Here is a 22,015-nt window from a genome sequence, read left to right as displayed (position 1 = left end):
TATTTGCAGGTAGTTTGGAACAGTGAGACCCTTGGGTGTCAATTCAAAGTGCCTAATGCTTTTGACAATTTGACCAACTCCACCCCCTCCCCCCCCACACACAGAAATAGGCAGAATGGAATTTGAGATATGTGTGAAGTAAAGTCACAGAAAAAACTAACCAGAACTGATAGATTGGTAGAGACAGAGCAGAAAAGGATTGCCAAGTTAAAAACGACAAGTAAAAAATCAATTGACAATAAACTACTTTGAGAAAAAAAGCAACAGAAAACTTAATTTTTAAAAACTTTGAATTAAGGAAAACGTCAAGCCCACAGATTTGTGTAGAGACTACTATAATGAATTTTACTGTTCTCTTAGCCAGCTTCAACCATTACTTCATTGCCAAAACAAGCCAATCATCTATTTTGAAAAAAAAGAAAATGCTTCACTTCATATCATTTTATCCATAAACAGTGTGTATATTTCTAAAAAGATACGGGCTTTTTATTTTTTTTAATGTTTTATTTATTTTTGAGAGACAGAGTGTGTGCAGGGGAGGGGCAAAGAGAGAGGGAAACACAGAATCTGAAGCAGGCTCCAGGCTCTGAGCTGTCAGCACAGAGCCCTATGCAGGACTCAAACCCACAAACCCTTGAGATCATGACCTGAGCCGAAGTCGGACGCTTAACCGACTGAGCCACCCAGGTGCCCATTATTATCTCTTTTATAATTTTTTTTAATGTTTGTTTATATTTGAGAGAACAGAGCACAAGCAGGGGAGGGGCAGGGAGAGAGGGAGACACAGAATCCAAAGCAGGCTCCAAGCTCCAAGCTGTCAGCACAGAGCCCAAGGCAGGGCTCAAACCCATAAACTGCAAGATCATGACTTGAGCCAAAGTGAGAAGCTCAAATGGCTGAGCCGCTCAGGTGCCCCTAAGGACTCTTATTTTAAAAACAAATATAGGGGCACCTGGGTGGCTCAGTTGGTTAAGCTTCGGACTTTGACTCAGGTCATGATTTCACTGTTCATGAGTTCAAACCTCACAACAGGCTCTGTGCTGACAGCTCTGAGCCTGAAGCCTGCTTTGGATTCTGTGTCCCCCTCTCTCTGCCCCTCTCCTGCTCATGCGCTCGCTCGCTCTTTTTCTCTCTGTCTCTGTCTCTCTCTCTCTCTGTCAAAAGTAAACATTTAAAAAAATTAAAAAATAAAAGTAAAAACAATTATCACAGTAATGTGTTAATATTTATGCAATATAATTGTATTTTATACTATAAAAAGATTAAAATGGTTTTTTGTTGTGTATTTTACCACTTTTTTAAAGCTACTGTTCAGATTTTTCTATCGTCTCATAGATGTTTATTTTATTGTTATTTTGTTCAAATCAAGATTCAAATAAAATCCATGTGTTGCAATTAGTTGATATAGCTCTTAAGTATATTTAGTCTAAAGGAGCCTCCTTCCTTTCTCTTAGCATTGCTATCCTTTTTTTTTTTTTTTTATCACAGTGTATTTGTTGAAGAAATTGTATTTTGTCCAGTAGAATTTCAACATTCTGGATTTTGGTGATAGGATTTCTTCTTCTGTAAGAATCATAGAGGATAGATCTGAGCTCCCACAACCAAACCTGGGGAGCTCTTAAGACTCTTGACAGTCAGGCTTCACTCCAGACCAGTTAAAAATTTTTAGTTTTTTAAAATTTATTTTTGAGACAGACAGAGTGGGAGCAGGGGAGGGATAGAGAGAGAGGGAGACACAGAATCTGAAGCAGGCTCCAGGCTCTGTGCTGTCAGCACCGGGCTGAAACCCATGAACCATGAGATCATGACTGGAGCCAAAGTCAGATGCTCAGCGGACTGAGCCACCCAGCTGCCCCAGGCCAATTAAATAGTAAGGCCCAGAGATGGTTTCCAATGACCAGCACGCTTAAGCTTCCCAGGTGGTTCTAGTGTGTAGCCCCATTTCAGACCCACTGATCCCAGCGAGAAAAAGGAGTAGGTAGATTTAATTAAAAAGTACTGGAGGAGACTAAAAAAATAATAAGACCTCTTTAGTAGATTCAGTTGTATCAAACACACAAAGGCTTTCAGGAAATGAAAAATGTGATTTACAAATTTTTTAAATTCAGAAGTTGAATTGAAGGGGATGTCACTAATGACCAAGAGATTCAATAAACCAAAATAATGCAAAACACGAAATACATATATAAAAATACTGAAAAAGAATGCACAGACTTCTTTTTTTAATTTAAATTCTAGTTCGTTAACATACTGTGCAGTATTGGTTTCAGGAATTGATCACTTAGATACAACACCCAGTGCTCGTCGTAAGTGCCCTCTTTAATACCCATCACCCATCTAACCCATCCCCCATCACCCTCCTCCCTCAACACGGTTTGTTCACTGTTGAGTCTTTTGTGATTTGTTTCCCTCTTTTCACTTCCTTCTCCTTCCCATATGTTCATCTGTTTTGTTTCTTAATTGTAAATATGAGTGAAATAGTATGGTATTTGTCTTTCTCTGGCTTATTTCACTTAGTATTATACATTCTAGCTCCATCCATGTCATTGCAAATGGCAAAATCTCATTCTTTTTGATGGCTGAGTAATATTCCGTTGTGTGTGTGTGTATAAATTTATAAGAAGTTTATCTTCCCTCGTCAAATATATTAGAACAATAAGATTCCATTTGGTTTTTAAAAATGGCAAAAACTTTATACTACATGGTGATGCCTCAACCATTCACTGCTGGTTGAGGATAATCAGACAACACAGCATAAAAGCCTTCAAATTCTGCATCCCTTCATTAAATAAGTTTCATTTCTAAGGATCTATTCTGAGAAAATTCAAAGTAGTTTATTTTTAAAAATCGGCAGCAAATTAAATGCCCAAAAATAGAACACTGCTTACTGAGTGCCTTAATATGAGGCAGCCATACCCATATAATGGAATACCAGGCAACCATTAAAACTGTTAAAATGTAGTGATACAGAAATACATTAAGACAAAAGTGGATATAGTCCGCGTGTGTATATATATATACATATATATATATACATATCTCCAAAAGGATATATTCCAAATTTTAAATTTTTCCTAAAATCTCTAATTCTTCCTTTTTTCCCAGATTTTTATAATAAATATATATCACTTCAGCTAAAACAGCTGAAGGGGCATGCCCAGGTGGCTCAGTCAGTTAAGCATCCAACTTCAGGTCAGGTCATAACCTCATGATTCATGAGATCGAGCCCCACATCAGGCTCTGTGCTGACAGCATGGGGCCTGCTTCAAATCCTGTCTTCCTCTCTCTCTGCCCCTCTCCTGTGCTCACTTGCTTGCTCTCTCTCAAAAATAAATAAAGTGGGTGCCTGGATGCTGTGTCTCCCTTTCTCTGCTCACACTCTGTCTCTCAAAAATGAATAAACATTTTTTTAATTTAAAGAAAAAAACATGTTTTAAAAAGTTGCAGGGGTGTTTTGGGGGAAAAGTATAAAAATAGGAAGAGATGGAAGCAAGTGTATTATATTAGTTATTGGTATCGCTACAGTGTTGAATTTGGTTGGACCCATGGGCAAGTGAATTTTCTACTTTTTCTCCAAAGTCTAGTCCAGGGACCAGCCGATAAGGGGTGACCTGAGGTCTCCAGAGCAGATGCACCCAAAATTGCAGGCTCTAAAATGGGGTGTGTGGCAACAGGCTGGAAATAGCACCCTTGTCTTTTATTTTCCTGAGGTCTAGAGCACTTTGTTCCCCTCCATGGAAATTAAAGACAGGGTGGAGAGGGGATATTTGTTACACGTGTAACAGATACCTAAGGTTTTAGTTAATTTAATCCTTGGGATTTTAAGAATATAGTATCCCCAGGGGCATCTGGGTGGCTCAGTCAGTTAAGCAGCCACCTTCAGCTCAGGTCATGATTTCACAGTTTGTGAGTTTGAGCCCTGATTGGACTCTCTGCTGTCAGTGCAGAACCTGCTTTGGATCCTCTGTTCCCTTCTCTCTCTGCCCCTACGCCAAGTGTGCTTGCTCATCTCAAAAATAAACATTTTTTTAAGAGGAGGAGGTGCATGGGTGGTTCAGTCAGTGTCCAGCTCTTGGTTTCATCTCAGGTCATGATCTCACAGTTTGTGGGTTTGAGACCCACGTCAGGCTCTGCACTGGCAGCTCAGAGTTTGCTTGGGATTCTCTCTCTCTCTGCCTCTCCACAACTTGTACTGTCTGTCTCTTTTTCTCTCAAATAAATAAACCTTAAAATTTTTTAAAATGTAGCTTTTCCAGTCCAGCTCATTGGAAGTCTTCCAAAGACAGGTAGTTTTTTGTTTGTTTGTTTAGTTTAAGTTGGCACCGTGCCCAGCATGGAGCCCAACATGGGGCCTGAAATCATGACCCTGAGATTAAGACATGAGCTGAGAGGAAGAGCCAGACACTTAACCAACTGAGCCACCCAGACACCCCCAAGAAAGATGTTCTTAAATAACTTACACAAGGTCATCACAGATCACCCGATAGTTAAACTCTCCTAGCCAAGCAGCTAAGGACTACAAGCAAAAATACAAATATTAACATTATATTAACCAGGTCCCTGTAATTATGAAAAAATAATTATGGAACTACCTAATTTTCAGTTTTCCATGATAGTAAAGGGCCACGTAATTGAAATGTATTAACCACAGTCACCTTGAATCCTATAATATCTGCTCCTTCGTTTCTCCTGTGATCTTCCTGTCTAGGCGATCTTCCTCACCTTGTCCGTCTCACTTACGCTGAACAGGATGCCGGGGCTTACCAAAGAGAAGGAACAACAAACGAGGAGGGTCTCGGCACTCTTGGGTAATTCAAGTAGTTCTAACTACCGACATCTGATTTTGCAAGGCGCAAGTTGTACTGGAATACTGGACATCTGGCCACCCCGCCGGGTCGGATTTATGTGTGGGATCTTGTCTCTCGTCAGCTGGCTGCTCCTTCTCCGCTGCCCACAGAGAGCCAGTGTGTCATCACACTTGGGCACTCCTTTTGTGCTCTCTCGGTGCTTGACCTCTTGTGCGTGTCCTGCATCTCCTCTCAAGTCTCTGTCTCCCTCCTGGGCCCCAGAGACTCTTTCCAGCTGCTCACCATCTGTACCTAGATACCTGCCCAAGTCTCAGATCAGACCTGCCCCCATCTGGATTGCCTGGCCTGCAGACCGACTTCTTTACTCTTCTTTCAGTTAAGTACACGCCCGCTCTTGCAAAAGGTCAGAGTAATCCTCAGTTCTTCCTCCTCGCATTCAGCCACCATGCTGAGGGAAACCACCCGGTAAATAACTGATCGGAGCTGCCCCTGTCATACAGATGAACCTCACACACACAGTGGTGAGCAAAATAGTTAACACAGTCCTTTAATCATGGAAAACAGCATGATCTATACAGATCTATATATGTATATATGTATACACACATGTGTATGTGTATGTGTTTGTGTCTGTGTGTGTGAAGAAATGCATGGGAATGATAAACTCTTCAATTCAGTATTGGATTAGCCTTCTGAAGGCAAGGGATGCCACCACAGACGAACACTAGGTGACGTTAATAAGAGGCAATAACTTATTTCTTAAGCTGAGTGGTGGACACGTTACTAAGGTAGAGACACCCCATTCCTTAAGAGATTTTTAGAAATTAATGTGGTTTCAAACTGCCTTTCTAGCCCTTTTTTCATTTCTCCCTGCTCTGGAATTGTTCACTCTGCCTCAAAGGACTTTGTCTTTTTTTGTCCTTGTCCATTTGGAGAATTGTATCTGACTCATCCTTCAAAACAAATGTCAAGTTTCACCTCTGTGACACCTTCTCCGACTTCCTCAGGGAGATTTATTTTCTCTTCTGTGACTCCCAAGAACGAGGCACATACATGCTGGCAAGTTTCATGTCCTATTCTAATTCCTTCTCTCTTTCCATTTTAGATTATGTGTCTCTAGATGCTTCTCACAGTGTGGTCCACAGACCAGCAGCATTGGCATCTCCTGGAATTCTAGAAATGATTAATCTTAGGCCTCATTCCAGAATCTGCATTTGAACCAAATTCTTAGGCGATTCCTGTGCACATTGAAATTTGAGGAACACCGGGGCTCCAGAACAGTACTCCCAATGTGTGGTTCATCCACTATGCTCCTGGCACCTATAGCAGGACTTGCTGTACGTGTGCACTCAATACATATCATTTGAAGGAATGTATGAGTGAATGAATGTTGTTCCCTAATCTTTGCCCATTTTTCATTGGGCTGCTTGATTTTATTAGCCTGTTTGGATATATGGGAAATTATTTTGTTTATTTTGAGAGAGAATGAGAGAGTAGGGGAGGGGGACAGAGAGCGAGGGATCCTAAGATCCTAAGCAGTCTCTACACTGTCAGTGTGGAGCCCGATGTCCTCAAACCCATGAACCATGAAATCACAACCTGAGCTGAAATCAAGAGTTGGATGCTTAACTGACTGAGCCACCCTGGTGCCCCAGCTGGGAACTTTTTATATATTAAGAGCTTATAGGGGCACCTGGGTGGCTCAGCCGGTTAAATGTCCAACTTTGGATCAGGTCATGATCTTACGGTCCATGGGTTCGAGCCTCACATCAGGCTCTCTGCTCAGCACAGAGCCTACTTCAGATCCCCTGTCCATCTCTCTCTGCCCCTCCCTTGCTTATGCTCTCTCTCTGTCACTCTCTCTCTCAAATAAATAAAGAGCTTATACAAGTTGTAGATGTAAATTTAGATATTTATATAAACTATGGACTTACAAAGATTAATTCAGGGAATTGATACCCATGTGATGTTCCATTCATACTCCTATCTCCCTGGGAGTGTGGTATGCCTTTTTGCCCTCATCTTCATATGGATCCCTCATTAATAGTCAAAATCTCTTGTTAGGTTTATTTTATCTTTGTGTAGCTATTATGAATGAGATATTTTATTTCTCTTTACCATCTAAGTAAATATTGTTTGGATGTATGAAGGCTGTTGATTTCTGTATATTAGCACCCAGCCACTTTGCTGAGCTATCTTTTTTCTTTATTTTAATTCCAGTTAGTTAACATATGGTGTTAAATTAGTTTCAGGTATATGATATAGTGATTCCACGGTTCCATACATCATCCAGTGGCTGTGAGTTATCTTTTGTAAGTATTAGTTTCTCAGTTGATTCTTTTTCCCCAGCTTTACTGACGTATAATTGACAAATTTATATGTGTTCAAGGTACAATGTGATGTTTTGATATATGAATACATTGTGAAATATTTACCACAGTCAAGCTAATTAACATATTCATCATGTCACAAAGCTATGTGTTTTGGGGGTTTTTTTGTAGATTTTTTTAAATGTTTGTTTGTTTTAAGAGAGAGACAGAGAGAGTGAGTGGGGCAGGGACAGAGATGGAGGGAGGAAGAGAATCCCAAGCAGGTTTCTGCATTGTCAGCGGGGAGCCTACCAGGAGCCTGAAGTCAGGTACCTGTGAGATCAAGACCTGACCTGAACCAAGAGTTGGATGCTTAACCAACTGAGCCACCCAGGTGCCTCTAAGATTTTATTTTTAAGTAATCTCTACATTCAACATGGAGCTCAAACCCACAACGCCAAGATCAAGAGTCACATGCTTCAACTGAGCCAGCCAGGTGCCCCTGTTTTGGTTTTGGTATGCTAAGAACATATAAGATGTATTCTCTTAGCAACTTTCAAGTATACAATATGGTACCATTAACCAAAACGATTATGCTACATTAGATCTCCGAAATTGTTCACTTTAAAACTGGAAGTTTGTACACTTTGGTCAATATCTCTGCGTTTTCCCTACCCTCTCCCCAGCACCTGCTAACCTTCACTTTACTCTCTAGTCTATGAGTTTGAATTTTTTAGGTTCCACATGTAAGTGAAATAATACAGTATTTATCTTTTTCTCTGTGGCTTATTTTGCATGGCATAATGTCCTCCAGATTCATCCATATGGTAGCAAAGAGTAAGATTTTCTGTGTGTGTGTGTGTACGCGTGTGTGTGTGCGCGCGCGCCCGCGCATCACATTTTCTTTATACAGCAATCTACTGACATACACCTAGGTTGTTTCCATATCTCGGCTATTATGAGTAATGCTGCAATGAACATAGTGCAGATACCTCTCCAAGATATTAATTTCTTTTCCTTTCAATATATACCCAGTAGTGGGGTTGCTGGATCATACGGTAGTTCTATTTTTAATTTTTTAAGGAACCCCATGCTGTTTTCCTAATGATGGCACCAATTTCCAGTCCCAGTAGCTGTGCACAAGGTTCCCTTCTTCACACCTTCACCAACACTCATTATCTCATCTTCTAGATAAAAGGCCATCATGAGGTCCCTTGGTGGCTCAATTGGTTAAGCATCCAACTGTTGATCTCAGCTCAGGTCTTGAGCTCAGGGTCATGAGTTGACACCCTGAGTTGGGCTCCACACTGGGCATGGAGTCTATTTAAAAAAAAAAAAAAAAAAAAAGCCCATCTTAACAAGTGTGAGGTGATATCTCATTGTGGTTTTGATTAGTGATTTTTTACATGTACTGTTAGCCACTTTTCTTCTTCTTAAAAATGTGTATTCAAGTCCTTTGCCCATTTATTATTTTTTTAATGTTTATTTCTCGAGGAGAAAAAGCACAAGAGGTGGAGGAGCAGATAGTGAGGGGGACAGAGGATCTGAAGCAGGCTCCACACTGACAGCAGAGAGACCCATGTGGGGTTTGAACTCAAAAACGACAAGATCATGACCTGAGCCAAAGTCAGACGCTTAACTGGCTGCTTAACCTACTGAGCTAGCCAGGTGCCCCTGCCCAGTTTTTAATCAGTTATTTAAGTTTGTTTGGTATTCAGTTGTGTGAGTTCCTCGTGTATTTTGGTTACTGACCCCTTACTAGATACATAATTTGCAAATATTTCTTCCCATTTCACAGTATACCTTTTGGTGGTTTCCTTCACTCTGCAGGAACTTTTTAGTTTGTTTTCCTGCTTGGTTTTGTTTGGTTTTGGTTTTTTGTTTTGTTTTTGCTTTTGATGTCCTATGCAAAGAATTGCCACGATCTCTGTCAAGGGGCTTTGCCCCTGTTTCTTACAGGAGTTTACGGTTTCAAGACTTATAGTTAAGTTGGTAATCTTTTTGGAATGGATTGTTGTATGTGGCCTAAGAAAAGGGTCCGGTTTCATTCTTTTGAATATAGATATCCAGTTTTTCCAGCACCATTTGTTGAAGAGACCATCTTTTCCCTATTGTGATTACTTGGCACACTTGCCATAGATTTGTTGGCTGTATATGCATGAGTTGATTCTGGGCTTTCTGTTCAGTTCCATTAGTCTGTTTTTGTGCCAATACCATATGATTTTGATTGCTGTAACTTTTCACTATAGTTTGACATTAGGAAATGCGATGCATCCAGCCTTTGTTTTCTTTGTCAAGATTCCTTCGGCTATTTGGCATATTTGGTGATTCCATGTAAATTTTAGGATTATTTTTTCTGTTTTTGTGAAAAATGCCATTGAAATTTTGATGGCGATTGCATTGAATTTGTAGATCACTTTGGGTGGTAAGGACATTTCCAATCCATAAACATGGGATATCTTTCCATTTTATTTGTGTCTTTTTCATTTCTTTCATCACTGTCTTATACTTTGCATCTTTCACTTTCTCAGTTAAATCTATTCCAAAATACTTCATTATGTCTGATACTCTTGTAGCATCAAGAGATTGTTTTCTTGATTTCTTTTTCAGGTAGTTCATTGTGTCACAAAATGGAGCAAATTTTTGTGTATTGATTTTACATCCTGTAACTTTACCAAACTCATTTATAGGTTTTACAGGTGTGTATTTGTTTTGGTTTTGGTGGGATCTATAGGATTTTCTATGTATAAGATCATATTATTTTTATTTTATTTTATTTTTAATGTTTTTAAATGTTTATTTATTATTGAGACAGAGAGAAACAGAGCATGAGCAGGGGAGGGTCAGAGAGAGAGGGAGACACAGAATCAGAAGCAGGTTCCAGGCTCTGAGCTGTCAGCACAGAGCCCGACGCGGGGCTTGAACCCACGAACCGCGAGATCATGACCTGAGCGGGTCAGACGCTTAACCGACTGAGCCACCCAGGCGCCCCAAGATCATATTATTTTTAAACAGACAATTTAGTTCCTCCTCTCCTATTTGGATTCCTTTTATTTCTTTTTTCTTACTTAATTTCTTTGGCTAGAACTTCCAGTAGTTTGTTGAATAGAAGTGGCAAGAGTAGGTACCCCTGTCTTACTCTTGATCTTAAAGGAAAAGCTTTTAAGCTTTTCACAATTATCATGTTAGCTTTGGGTTTAACATATATGGTCTTTATTATGTCGACGTACATTCCTTCTATGCTTAATTTGTTGACCATTTTTATCACAAAAGGATGTTGAATTTTGTCAGATGGTCTTTCTGCATCTATTGAGTTCATCACATGATTTTAATCCTTCATTCTGCTAATATGGTATGCCATATTAATTGTTTATGCTGAATCGTCCTTGCATCCCAGGGATAAATCCAGTTTGGTTGGAGTGTATGATTTTTTTTTTTTTTTTTTGTAAATAGACTTTACACCCAGCATGGCACCCAATGTGGGGCTTGAATTCAAAACCCTGAGATCAAGACCTTAGTGGAGATTAAGAATCAGACACTTAACTGACTGAGCCACCCAGGTGCCCTGCAGTGTGGTTTTTTTTAAACATATTTTTGGGAAANTTTTTTTTTTTTTTTTTTTGTAAATAGACTTTACACCCAGCATGGCACCCAATGTGGGGCTTGAATTCAAAACCCTGAGATCAAGACCTTAGTGGAGATTAAGAATCAGACACTTAACTGACTGAGCCACCCAGGTGCCCTGCAGTGTGGTTTTTTTTAAACATATTTTTGGGAAAAAAAATATATTTTTGAACTTCATGTGCTAGCATTTTGGGGTTTTTTTTTTGTTTTTTGTTTTTTGTTTTGCATTGTGTTCATCAAGGATATTGGCCTTTGATTTTCTTTTCCTGTAGGCTTTGGTATGAGGACAGTGTTGGCCTCCTAAAATGAATTTGAACTGTTCCCTCCTTCTTTAATTTTTTGGAAGAATTTGAAAAAGATTGATGTTAATTCTTTAAATGTTTGGTAGAATTCGGGGCGCCTGGGTGGTTCAGTCAGTTAAGCATCTGACTTTGGCTCAGATCATGATCTCATGGTCTGTGGGTTCGAGCCCCGCATCAGGCTCTGTGCTGACAGCTCAGTGCCTGGGGCCTGTTTCAGGTTCTGTGTCTCCCTGTCTCTCTGCCCCTCCCCAGCTTGTGCTCTGTCTCTCTCTCTCTCTCAAAAATAAATGTTAAAAAACAATTTTTTTAAAATAAATGTTTGGTAGAATTCACCCATCACGCTATCTGGTCCTAGGCTTGTCTGTGTTGGGCGGTTTTTTATTTATGCTTCAATCTCCTTGTTATTAGTCTGTTCAGATTTTGTTTCATCATTATTGAGTGTTGGTAAGTTATGTGTTTCTAGGAATTTATCCATTTCTTCCAAGTTGTCCAGTTTGTTGGCATATAGTTGTTCATGGTGTCTCTTATAATCCTTTGTTTTTCTGTGATATCAATGTTAATGTCTTCTCTTTCATTAATCATTTTATTTATTTGAATCCTCTTTTTTTCTTTTTGTTCTTTTACTAGTTCTTTGAAGACTAAAGTTAGCTTGTTTGAGATCTTTCTTTTTTCATAAAGTAGGTATTTATTACTATAAACTTTCCACTTTAGAACTGCTTTTGCTGCATCCCATAAGTTTGGCATAACATTTATGCTTCCATTTTTGTCTTTCTCAACGTACTTTTTAATTTTCCTTCAATTACTAATTTAACTCATTTGTTCTGAACTGTATTGTTTAATTTCTGTATATTTGTGAATTTTCCAGTTTGCCTCCTGTTATTGATTTCTAGTTTTGTACTGTTGTGGTCAGAAAAGATACTTGATATTTTTGTTTTCAATCTTTAAATTTGTTAAGGCTTGCTTTGTGGCCCAGTATAGGGTGTATACTGGAGAATATTCCATGCGCACTTGAGAAGAACAAGTATTCTGGTTGAATGGAGTGTTCTGTATATATCTGTTGGTCCATTTGGTCCATAGTGGTAACCAGTCTGCTGTTGCCTTAATGATTTTCTGTCTAGATGATCTACCCATTGTTGAAAGTGGGTTGTTGAAGTCCTCTACTATTATTGTATTGCTGTCTATTTCTTCCTTGGGTGCGTACCTATTTATAATTGTTTTGTTCACTGTTTGAAATGAGCCCTTTATCATTTTATCACAAGTGACCTCCCTTGTCTGTTGTGCCTGAGTTTAACTGAAATTCTGTTTTATCTGTTATAAGTTAGAGCTACTTCTGTTCTCTTTTGGTTACCATTTGCATTGAGTATCTTTTTTTCATGCCTTCATTTTCAACCTGTGTGTGTACCTAAAACTAAAGTGGGTCTCTTATAGGCAGTATATTATTGGATCTTGTATTCTTTTTTTTTTTTAATGTTTTTTATTTATTTCTAGGAGAGAGAGAGAGAGAGAGACAGCGTGAGCAGGGGAGGGTCAGAGAGAGAGGGAGACACAGAATCCGAAACAGGCTCCAGGCTCTGAGCTGGCAGTCAGCACAGAGCCTGACGCGGGGCTTGAACCCACGAACTGCGAGATCATGACCTAAGCGAAAGTTGGACACTTAACCGACTAAGCCACCCAGGCGCCCCTTGGATCTTGTATTCTTAGCATTCAGTCATTCTGTCTTTTCATTGAAGAATTTAATCTCAATGTTTAAAGTAATTATTGATAAGAAATTACTGTGGCCATTTTATTGTTTTCCAATTATTTTGCAGTTCCTTTGTTCCTTTTTTCCTCTGTTGCTATCTTCCTTTGTTACTTATTTTTTGTAGTGGTGTGCTTTAATTCCCTTCCCTTCATCTTTTTTGTTATCTACTATAGATTTTGCTATACAGTTATCATAAGGTTTACATAAAACATCCTATAATTATAACAGTCTGTTTTAAGCTGATAACAACTTATGTTCAACACATACAAATACTGTATCCTTTGGGGGTGCCTGGCAGGCTCAGTCAGTAGTGCATGCTACTCTTGATCTCAGGGTTATGAGTTCAAGCCCCATATTGGGTGTAGAGATTACTTTAAAAAATAAAAATAAACAAGATTGTGCTGCCTGCACATTAAAACGCACACACACACAAACACCTCTACACTTTTTCTTCTCCTTTCCCTGCACTTTATACAATTGATGTCACACTTTACTTCCTTTTATATTGTCATCCATTAACAAATTATTGCAGTGGTAGTTATTTTTAATACTGTTGTCTTCTAACTTTTATACTAGGGATAAAAGTGATTTACACACCATTATATTATTGCCATATTCTGAATTGGACTATGTATTTACTTTTACCAGTGAGTTGTATACTTTCCTTTTGTTATATAGCATCCTTTCCTTTCAACTTGAAGAATTCCCTCTAGCATTTCCTGTAAGACCGATCTGGTGGTAATGAGCTACCCTAATCTTGCGAGTCTGGGAATGGTTTTATCACTCCCTCACTTCCAAAGGACAGTTTTGTTAGATTTAGTGGTTTTGGTTGCAGGGTTTTTTTTTTCTTTCAGTACTTTGACTATATCACTCTGCTCTCTCTGGCCTGCAACGTTTCNGAGGGAACGGTTCTTTGTGCGTGAAGTTATTTTTTCTCTTGCTATTTTCAGAATTCTCAAGCTTTTACTTTTAACAGTTTGATTATAATGTGTCTCAGGATAATCTTCTTTGGGTTGATCTGACTTGGGGTCCTTTGAGCTTCTGGTACTTACATGTTTATAGATCTTTACCCAAATTTGGATAGTTTTCATCTATTTTTCTGCCTCTTTCTGGGCTTCCCATAATATGTGTATTTGTTCTTTTGACAATGTCCAGAATTCACATAGGCTTTCTTCACTCTTTGTTAATCATTTTTCTTTTTGTTCCTTGAACTGGCTAATTTCAAATGACCTGTCTTCAAATTTACTGATTCTTTCTTCTGCATGATCAAGTCTGCTGTTGAAGCTTTGTATTGAATTTTTCATTTCTATTACTGTATTATTCAGTTCCAGAATTTGTTCTTTTTAAAAAAATTTTTTAACGTTTATTTATCATTGAGAGACAGAGAGAGATAGAGAATGAGCGGGGGAGGGACAGAGAGAGAGGGAGTCACAGAATTCGAAGTGGGCTCCAGGCTCCGAGCTGTCAGCACAGAGCTCAGTGTGAGGCTTGAACCTATGAACTGTGAGATCATGACCTGAGCTGAAGTCAGACACCTAACCGACTGAGCCACCAGGCACCCCTCTTTTTTGTGGTTTCTGTTTCTTTATTAAAATTTCCATTTTTGGGGTACCTCAGAGGCTCAGTCAGTTAAGCATCCAACTCTTGATTTCTGCTCAGGTCATGATTTCATGGTTCATTACTTCAAGCCCTGTGTCAGGCTCTGCACTGAGAGCACAGAGCTTGCTTGGGATTCTCTTTCTCCCTCCCTCTCTGAATCTCCCCTCCCTGCTTGCACATGTGCTCTCTCTTTCTCTCAAAATAAACTAACTTAAAATTACCATCTTGTTCATGCACTGTTTTCCTAATTTCATTTATTTGTTTTCTCATGTATTCCACTGAGTTTCTTTAAGATGATTATTTTGAATTCTTTGCGAGGCAGTTCATAGATCTCCATTTCTTTGGGGTTATTCTTTGTGATACATATAGTTTTGCATTGGTATTTATGCATTTGAAGGAGCAAACACAGTTTCCAGTCTTTACAGACTGGTTTTGGCAAGCAAAGACGTTCATCTGTCATTTCCCCAGGCTGATGAAATTACCTCCAGAATCTAAGTTGAGCTGGGATGGAGCCATGTCTTTTGGCTATTGTTATATCTGCAGTGGGGTTCACAATTTGTGGGCCTGTTACCAAGGGATTAGGTGGGTGTGGGTTCTGTCTGGTTTCTGGGTGGACAGGACTGACTCCACAACTTTAGGGCTAGCACTGGGACAAGGGTCTGCTTTGGAGTTGGCATACAGCAAGCCTATTACCAGGTGCAAAAATGAATGTCGCTCCCACCAGATTTCTGGGAGGGCTCCTGCTGGGTCCCTAGGCAAGTGGGATGGACCCTGGACTGTGATTGAGAAGGATTGGAACTACCTCTCAGGGCTCTTCAGGATCCACAGCCAGGACCGATGTCTACAGACTTGGTTCTGGAGGGATGGATGAGTGTGTCCCCTACCCAATCCCTCCATGGGCAGGGCTGCTCCTTGACCATGACTGGGATGGCCTGGAGCCAAGTTAGAAGGAAGTTTCAGGATCCAAACTCAGACAAGGTTGGTAGGCTAACAGATGTGTCCCCCAGCAAGTCTCTGGACTGGCACGACTGCTCATGTACTGCAGCCAAAATGGGCTGGAGTCCAGATGAGGGCCATTTCAATGAATTTGGTGAGCTTGTCTCCAGGAACTTTTGAACTGTGGCTGAGAGGGACTAGCACTGGGTCACAGGCTGTGTCATGGTCCACAGTCAGGGCTGAGGTCTGCAGACCTATTATCCAAGACAAAGGCAGGAATGACTCCTGAGTCTCTCGGTGTATGGTGCTGGTGGCAGGACCAAGATGGAAAGGTGCTGTAGCCAAGTGCATGGAGGACAGAGCTATTTCTGGGTGTGTCGTCGGGACCACAATTTGTGAGTCAGCCACCTGGGCGTGGACCTGCCTTCTCAGAATGGCCTTTTGTCCATCTTGTACTCCACTGGGGTTTCACAGTTCTTTACCTTTGGATCCCAAGGCTCCCACAAACACACTTTTTTCTGTGAATGGCTGCCGAATTATTGTTGCTAAGAGGAGACACAAGCAGAGGGCCTCCTGTTTCTCCATCTTACTGATGGCTTTTAGATGATTCCCATGGTTTATCTAGATCATCTATGTATCACTTGCACATTGTGATCATTTCACTTCCTTATTTTTAGAGCTTGTATTTCGTCTTCTTGTCTGGTTGCACTAGCTAGATATTCCAAATTCTGTTGTTGTTTTTTTAAGGTTTCCATATTTTAAAATGTTTTATCTATTTTTGAGAGAGAGTTTGAGAGAGAGAGAGAGAGAGAGAGCGTGAGCAGGGGAGGGTCAGAGAGAGAGGGAGACACAGAATCTGAAAGAGCCTCCAGGCTCTGAGCTAGCTGTCGGCACAGAGCCCGATGCGGGGCTTGAACCCACGAACCGTGAGAGCATGACCTGAGCCGAAGTCGGACACTTAACCGACTGAGCCACCCAGGCGCCCCCTGTTGTTTAAAATAGTAGTGAAAATGTGCATTTTCTGTTACTAACTTAATGAAGTGTTTTAAAAAGTGGTTTCTAGTACTCTCATTAGGATTTATTACTGATGTAAACTCCTTTCTTTTGGGCAATGTTCTGCTTTGTCAGATTCATGTTGCTGGTGCCATACTTCTTCCAGCTGGAGTGTCTCCCCATGAACAAGTGAAGCCATCTCAGCAAGATCAGGAGGATACAGAGAATAACGGAGTAAACTGGGGCTCCCCGGATACGAACATCACAAAGTCACATTTGGCATTACCAGGATCAAGAGATACTGGGTGGCTACCCTATCCAAGGGGAATTTGCCAGTTACTCAGGAGGAGGGTATGTTGTGGGACTTGTAAGAAGCTCCAGTACTACAGTCAGGTGAGCAAGCCTGAGCCCTGGAGAGAGAACCAGGATGTGTGCTTTTGTCCGTTCTTAGGGCAATTAGGAATTAAGGACCTATTTGAGTAATTTCTACAGCCACCAAATGCTACTCTGCTGTCTCTAACACTTGTAGATACTTTTTAGACATTAAGGAAATATATCTTTTAGTTTAAAAATTCCTTGTTCAACCTCAAACTGTAGGTATGTTTTGTTTTGGCAATTTGCCAAAACTTTTTTTTTTTCCCCCCCCTCATCTGAAAAAACACCTACCAATTTCAATCCAGGTGTCTCTAGGCAAACTATAATCTTCAATTTTAAGAGACAACGTTGCCCTTTATGAACCATAATCAATCCAAGATTCAAAGTTAAATTGACAGAAATCTGTAGAATGGTTTAATACATGCATGTGATAAGAATCTTTGCTATCATATATAAAAACTTAAATTGTCTCTTCATTTAAATTTACAGTAAGAATTTACTCAAGAAAGAATGATGCTGGGCTGCCTGAGCAGTTCAGTCAGTCGAGCATCCAATTCTTGATTTCAGCTCAGGTCATGAATCCAGTGTCATGGGATCAAGCCCTGTGTCAGGCTCCACACTCCCTGCTTAAGATTCTCTCTCCCCTGCTCACGCTCTTTCTCTCTGTGTCTGAAATTAAACAAAACAGCAATGCCAACCAAATGACGACATTTCCATCCCTCACAAACCTGAATAGCTGTTAGTAAAGAGTAGCATTTAACATTTAGAAGTAGAAGTAGTAGAGTAATAAGTAGTTGGCATAAAATTAATTCTACCTTAGATGTTAAATGCCAAATATGTTTTCTTGAACATTTAACCTTGGTGTGAATGCTATTATGAAAACCTTCATCTTTATAGCTTTCCAAGTTTATATTAGCGGCAACTAACACTAGTGAAAGTTTGAACATTAGTAACAGTATTTTATAGGTAAAGTAGATTCGGAAATGTAGCTTTTTGCATACTACTGGTAGGAAGGAAGGTGATATTGGAGATGCCAGGGCATTTTTCTCCTTGGCAGGGTTGAATGGAGAAAGTAGCTGGCCGTGTGCTTCTCCATCTTCCCAGAGTTCTGCAGCATCTTGAACAGAGCCACTGGCTTGACCGTTGCACTAAAAGCCTCTCTGTGGAATTTGTGGTCTTCAGTGCCACTGTGGACTGGTTGTGTGCACTGACCCTGATTTTGGAGTCCAACAACGTGGGTATGAAAGTCTCTACTCCCCTCTCTCTCTGACCTGCACATCACAGAAGGCTGTTTCTTTATACCATTAAAAGACATTATTTTAAACAAAGTTATTAAAAGTCAAATAGTTCAAGGCAAAACTAGCAGTCCTTTCTTCCTCCCCACCTGACTTCCCGTCCCCAAGAGAAAGCTCCTTCCAGCTTTTTAAACCAGTTCTTTGAAATTTAAAAATTAATATGATAACCTTTTTCATGAATTTTTAGTTTTAGGTATTACCTATTTCTTTCTTCCTGTAATAATGAACATTTAACTTTCTTATATCCAGTGCATATCTCACACACACACACACACACACACACACACACACACACGTTTTCTCTTTCCTTATCCCAGTATAGTAATAATGAAAATAAATATTAAACCATAAATTGTGATTATATAAATGATTTTTCAAAGATGAGCCATGTATTACAATTAAATTTCTTTTCTTCTACTTTTTCCTTAGAATTTATAATTACCACCTTTTTTTTTTCATTTGGTTTTTCATGGATCTATCATTGAGTCATCTCGAAATTCCTCCAAAAGTAAAAATCTCATTCTGTTCAAAAAGTGTCAAGTAATAACCTGTCATTTTATCTTTCAAAAGTTAAAAGGACCTCTCTAGGGCCCTCTATCCTTTTGGTACAATACAGATTGGTTATTTTTTTTTTTTAATTTTTCTTAAAATTAAAAAAATGTTAATGTTTTTTATTTATTTCTGAGAGAGAGAGAGAGAGACTCTGTAAGCAGGGGAGGGACAGAGAGAGAGGGAGATACAGAATCTGAAGCAGGCTCCAGACTCTGAGCTAGCTTTCAGCACAGGGCTTGAACCCACAAACCGTGTGATCATGACCTGAGCCGAAGTCGGACGCTTAACTGACTGAGCCACCCAGGCGCCCCCGGATTGGTTATTTTCTAGGCCTGCTGTACAGCACTCATCCTGGAATCTCCCTAAGGATTCTCTTGACCTCTAAGGATTCCTTTGCTGGATCGCCTTTTTCCTGGACTCCATTTTTCCTCTCCAGGTGTACTTTATCATTTTGCTGGAGCACAACCTCTAGGAAATGACTGCAAGGGTGCAAAGGAAGTTAATTTTTTGAAGCCTTCCACATCCCAAAATGTTATTCTGCCACATTTTATTGCTTATAATTCTGGAAACAGAATTTTGAAAAATAAGCTCCATTGCTTTCTAGCTTCTCAGGTTGTTGTTAAGATGTATAATGATGTCTGATGCCCCCACCTCTCAAAAGTTTTTAGAATTTTCTCTCTCTTCATGGTGTCTTTTAATCTGGAAATGTGTCCTTAAGCTCTGAGAAATTTTCTTACAGATTTCTATTAACTTCTTCTCTATTTTTCTCTGTTCTGTTTTTCTGGTATTCCTGGCATTTTGACATTGGAATGACCAGGCTCATCGTTTGATTTTGTTTTTGCTTTTCCACCTTTTTCTTCTAGTTTCTGGGAGGTCAGTTCAGTAAAAGGTTTGGAAATGGTTTGGAAGTTGAAGTATTCGTCTTTATAATATTTTAATTTTCAAGAACTGTGTTTGCTGTTGTATTTTTTTTTCATAGTATCCTATTCTTTTACGGATGCAGTATCCACTCAACTCCGAGGATGTTACAGGGTTGTTTTTTTCCCCTCCCCTACTGCTTCACTTTCTCTGATGCCTCCATGCTTTATTTATTTCTTTAGTGATGTTATTAAAGCACAGAGACAGGAGCCTTACGCAGAAAGAGCTGCCAAGCTTTTATTTTTTTGTTGTTGTTTTGTTTTGATCTCCAGTTTTCAGTGTTAGAGGTTCAAATATGGACCAGTTTTTCATATTGAGGGAGGCAGTGAAAAGCAATTAAATGCTATTTAGAAGCTCTTTGCGCATGGAAAGAGCCTGTCAACTGTTATCTAGGTCTGTGGGACAGTTTTCACATAGAGAGATGCTCCAAACTCCAGCCTTGAGGATATAGGTTTGTTGGACCTCTCAGAACCTGTGGAGAAAGGGGCCTGGGAAGCATCTCACCATGCAGTATAAAAACCTTCTCTTCTTTCCTAGTAGACCATACCTGGCACCCCTGACTTCAGATTCTCTAGTTCAACATCAGTAGGAAATAAACCTTTAGTTTTAGGGTGTTGGAAGGCAGGATGGGTAGCAGATACCTCATTGTGATTGAAGAGGGAGGAAATCTGGGATCTAATTGCTTATGTTCAGATCTGCAATCAATTCTTCTGTTTTCAGTTCCACATGATAAGACCTTCAGAAATACCTGATGCCTGTAATTTTCCTTTCTAGGCTTGCTTCTGGGTTTTCTATACTTCTAAACTTAGGTTTCAGCTTGATTGAATCTGCTGTCAGTGTCATTCTCATTGTCCAGCTTCCAGCAGTTTATTGCTCTCTACCCTCCTCTTTTTCTTTGGGTTGTTCTTTATCCCTCCACTATTATTGTAGTGGCTTTTTTTTTTTTTCTTAATTAGGGATTATAGGAAAACTAGTATATTCAGGTCCCCTACCTTTGACAGAAAGTCTGTCCTAATCAAACTTCCTTTTTTGTCCTTCTCTTCCCCAGAATTTGCCCCCTAGTATCCTTCCATTTACCACCAGGTGTTACATCTAATCAGGAATTTTATACTTAGACTTCTATATTTATTTCTAGATGAAGCATGAAGGCTTCCTGTAGGTCTTCATAGGATTTTTCATTAGTAGTAACTACCATAAAATAGTGATTATAAAAAGGCNTTTCTCTTTCTGTTGCTTCATTGTTGGTGTATAAAAATGCAACCGATTATTGTACGTTGATTCTGTACCCTGCAACTTAGCTGAATTCTTGGATCAGTTCTAGTAGGCTTCTGGTGGAGTCTGTCAGGTTTTCTATGTAGAGTATCATGTCATCTACGAAGAGTGAAAGTTTGACTTCCTCTTTGCCAATTCTGATGCCTTTGATTTCCTTTTGTTGTCTGATGGCTGATGCTAGGGAAAGTCCCAGTCTTAAGAGCTAACTCTGTGAAGTGGGAATTCCTTTTATTTTTAAATCTACTTTCTACTATAAGGGACACATCTTAATTTTAATATTTTGGGGCTTTATGAAAGTTTATAGTCACAAGACCTGTCATGATTTTATACACAAAGGTCTTTCTAGGTGGAATCTGAAGCTTTTTAGTCTATCATAGAAACATCTGAGTATTCACAGGATACTAATAGTATTGTGAGATATTTGTGCTTCACATTTAGTAAATTTGAAATGGCTCAAAGCACTTTCATCATACTAATTTCTGAAAATATATTTTAAATAGCTTTAAATTCCATTCTCCCCACACTTTACACCAGTCATCAGTTCTCTTCCAAACATACTGCAAGAATACAACTAGTCACTGTATCTCTGCACCACTGCCCTCGTGGTTGCGTCACCAATATACCCGTTCCCTCTACTGACTAGTGTAGCCAGCACATTTATCCAGTAGTTCTACATGCATGATCTCAGCTAATATCTAATGACAGCTCTAGAGGAAATACCAAGTAAAGTGTAGAGATTCAGGAACATTTGAAGTAGATAATTCAGGAACAGTTGCACTGATTTCAAAGACAGAGTTTGAAAGGAAGAGGGCACAAGCTTTAAAGACTCTTGACTCTAGGTATTCTTTGTTGTTCTCAGGAGCATGCTTCACCTCTCTGAGGCTGGACACTGTAAGTTCCCTTCAGGCATCCAAGAAGGACTTTGCCTGGTCTGTCATCGCACAAGTCCTCTATTATCTCCTACTCTGTTACTATGCCTTTGCACAAGTGAATTGAAAGTGTCAGATGGAAGAAATTTTCAAAGTTTCCAGATGTTATGAGGGGAATTAGCTATTACTAGAATTAGGGCTAGGGCTTTGGTCCTTTCCAGAGCTTGAGTTCAGTTAAAGGCTGACTGGCTTTCCACCAAGTAGCTCTTCCAGTTTTCAAGAGTTAAGGGATTAATCTCTAGAAAGAATATTTTTACACAGTTGCATTATCCCTATATAAGGTAATAGTAAGAATTGAAAATATGAACAGAGCAAGTATTCAAAAGTATAGGTAATTGCACCAAAAGAGAGAATCTGTCTTA

The 22,015-nt window shown here is 39.6% G+C and overlaps 1 protein-coding gene across 1 annotated transcript in view; it reads left to right on the top strand.

Moving 5' to 3' along the window:
* The window catches only part of PKD1L3 (polycystin 1 like 3, transient receptor potential channel interacting), a 62,637-nt gene that overhangs the window by 35,679 nt on the left and 4,943 nt on the right, over positions 1–22,015 (top strand). The window contains 5 exon segments of the mRNA XM_077756320.1: positions 4,617–4,627; positions 4,709–4,808; positions 5,914–6,001; positions 17,792–17,921; positions 21,514–21,711. Coding sequence (XP_077612446.1) covers positions 4,617–4,627; positions 4,709–4,808; positions 5,914–6,001; positions 17,792–17,921; positions 21,514–21,711 — 527 coding nt within the window.

The sequence above is a fragment of the Crocuta crocuta genome, unplaced genomic scaffold, assembly GCF_008692635.1.
Source record: "Crocuta crocuta isolate KB4526 unplaced genomic scaffold, BGI_CrCroc_1.0 scaffold388, whole genome shotgun sequence".
Classification (NCBI taxonomy): Eukaryota; Metazoa; Chordata; class Mammalia; order Carnivora; family Hyaenidae; genus Crocuta; species Crocuta crocuta.
Note: the sequence above shows the minus strand (reverse complement) of the source record. Positions and strands in the feature narration are given on the sequence as shown.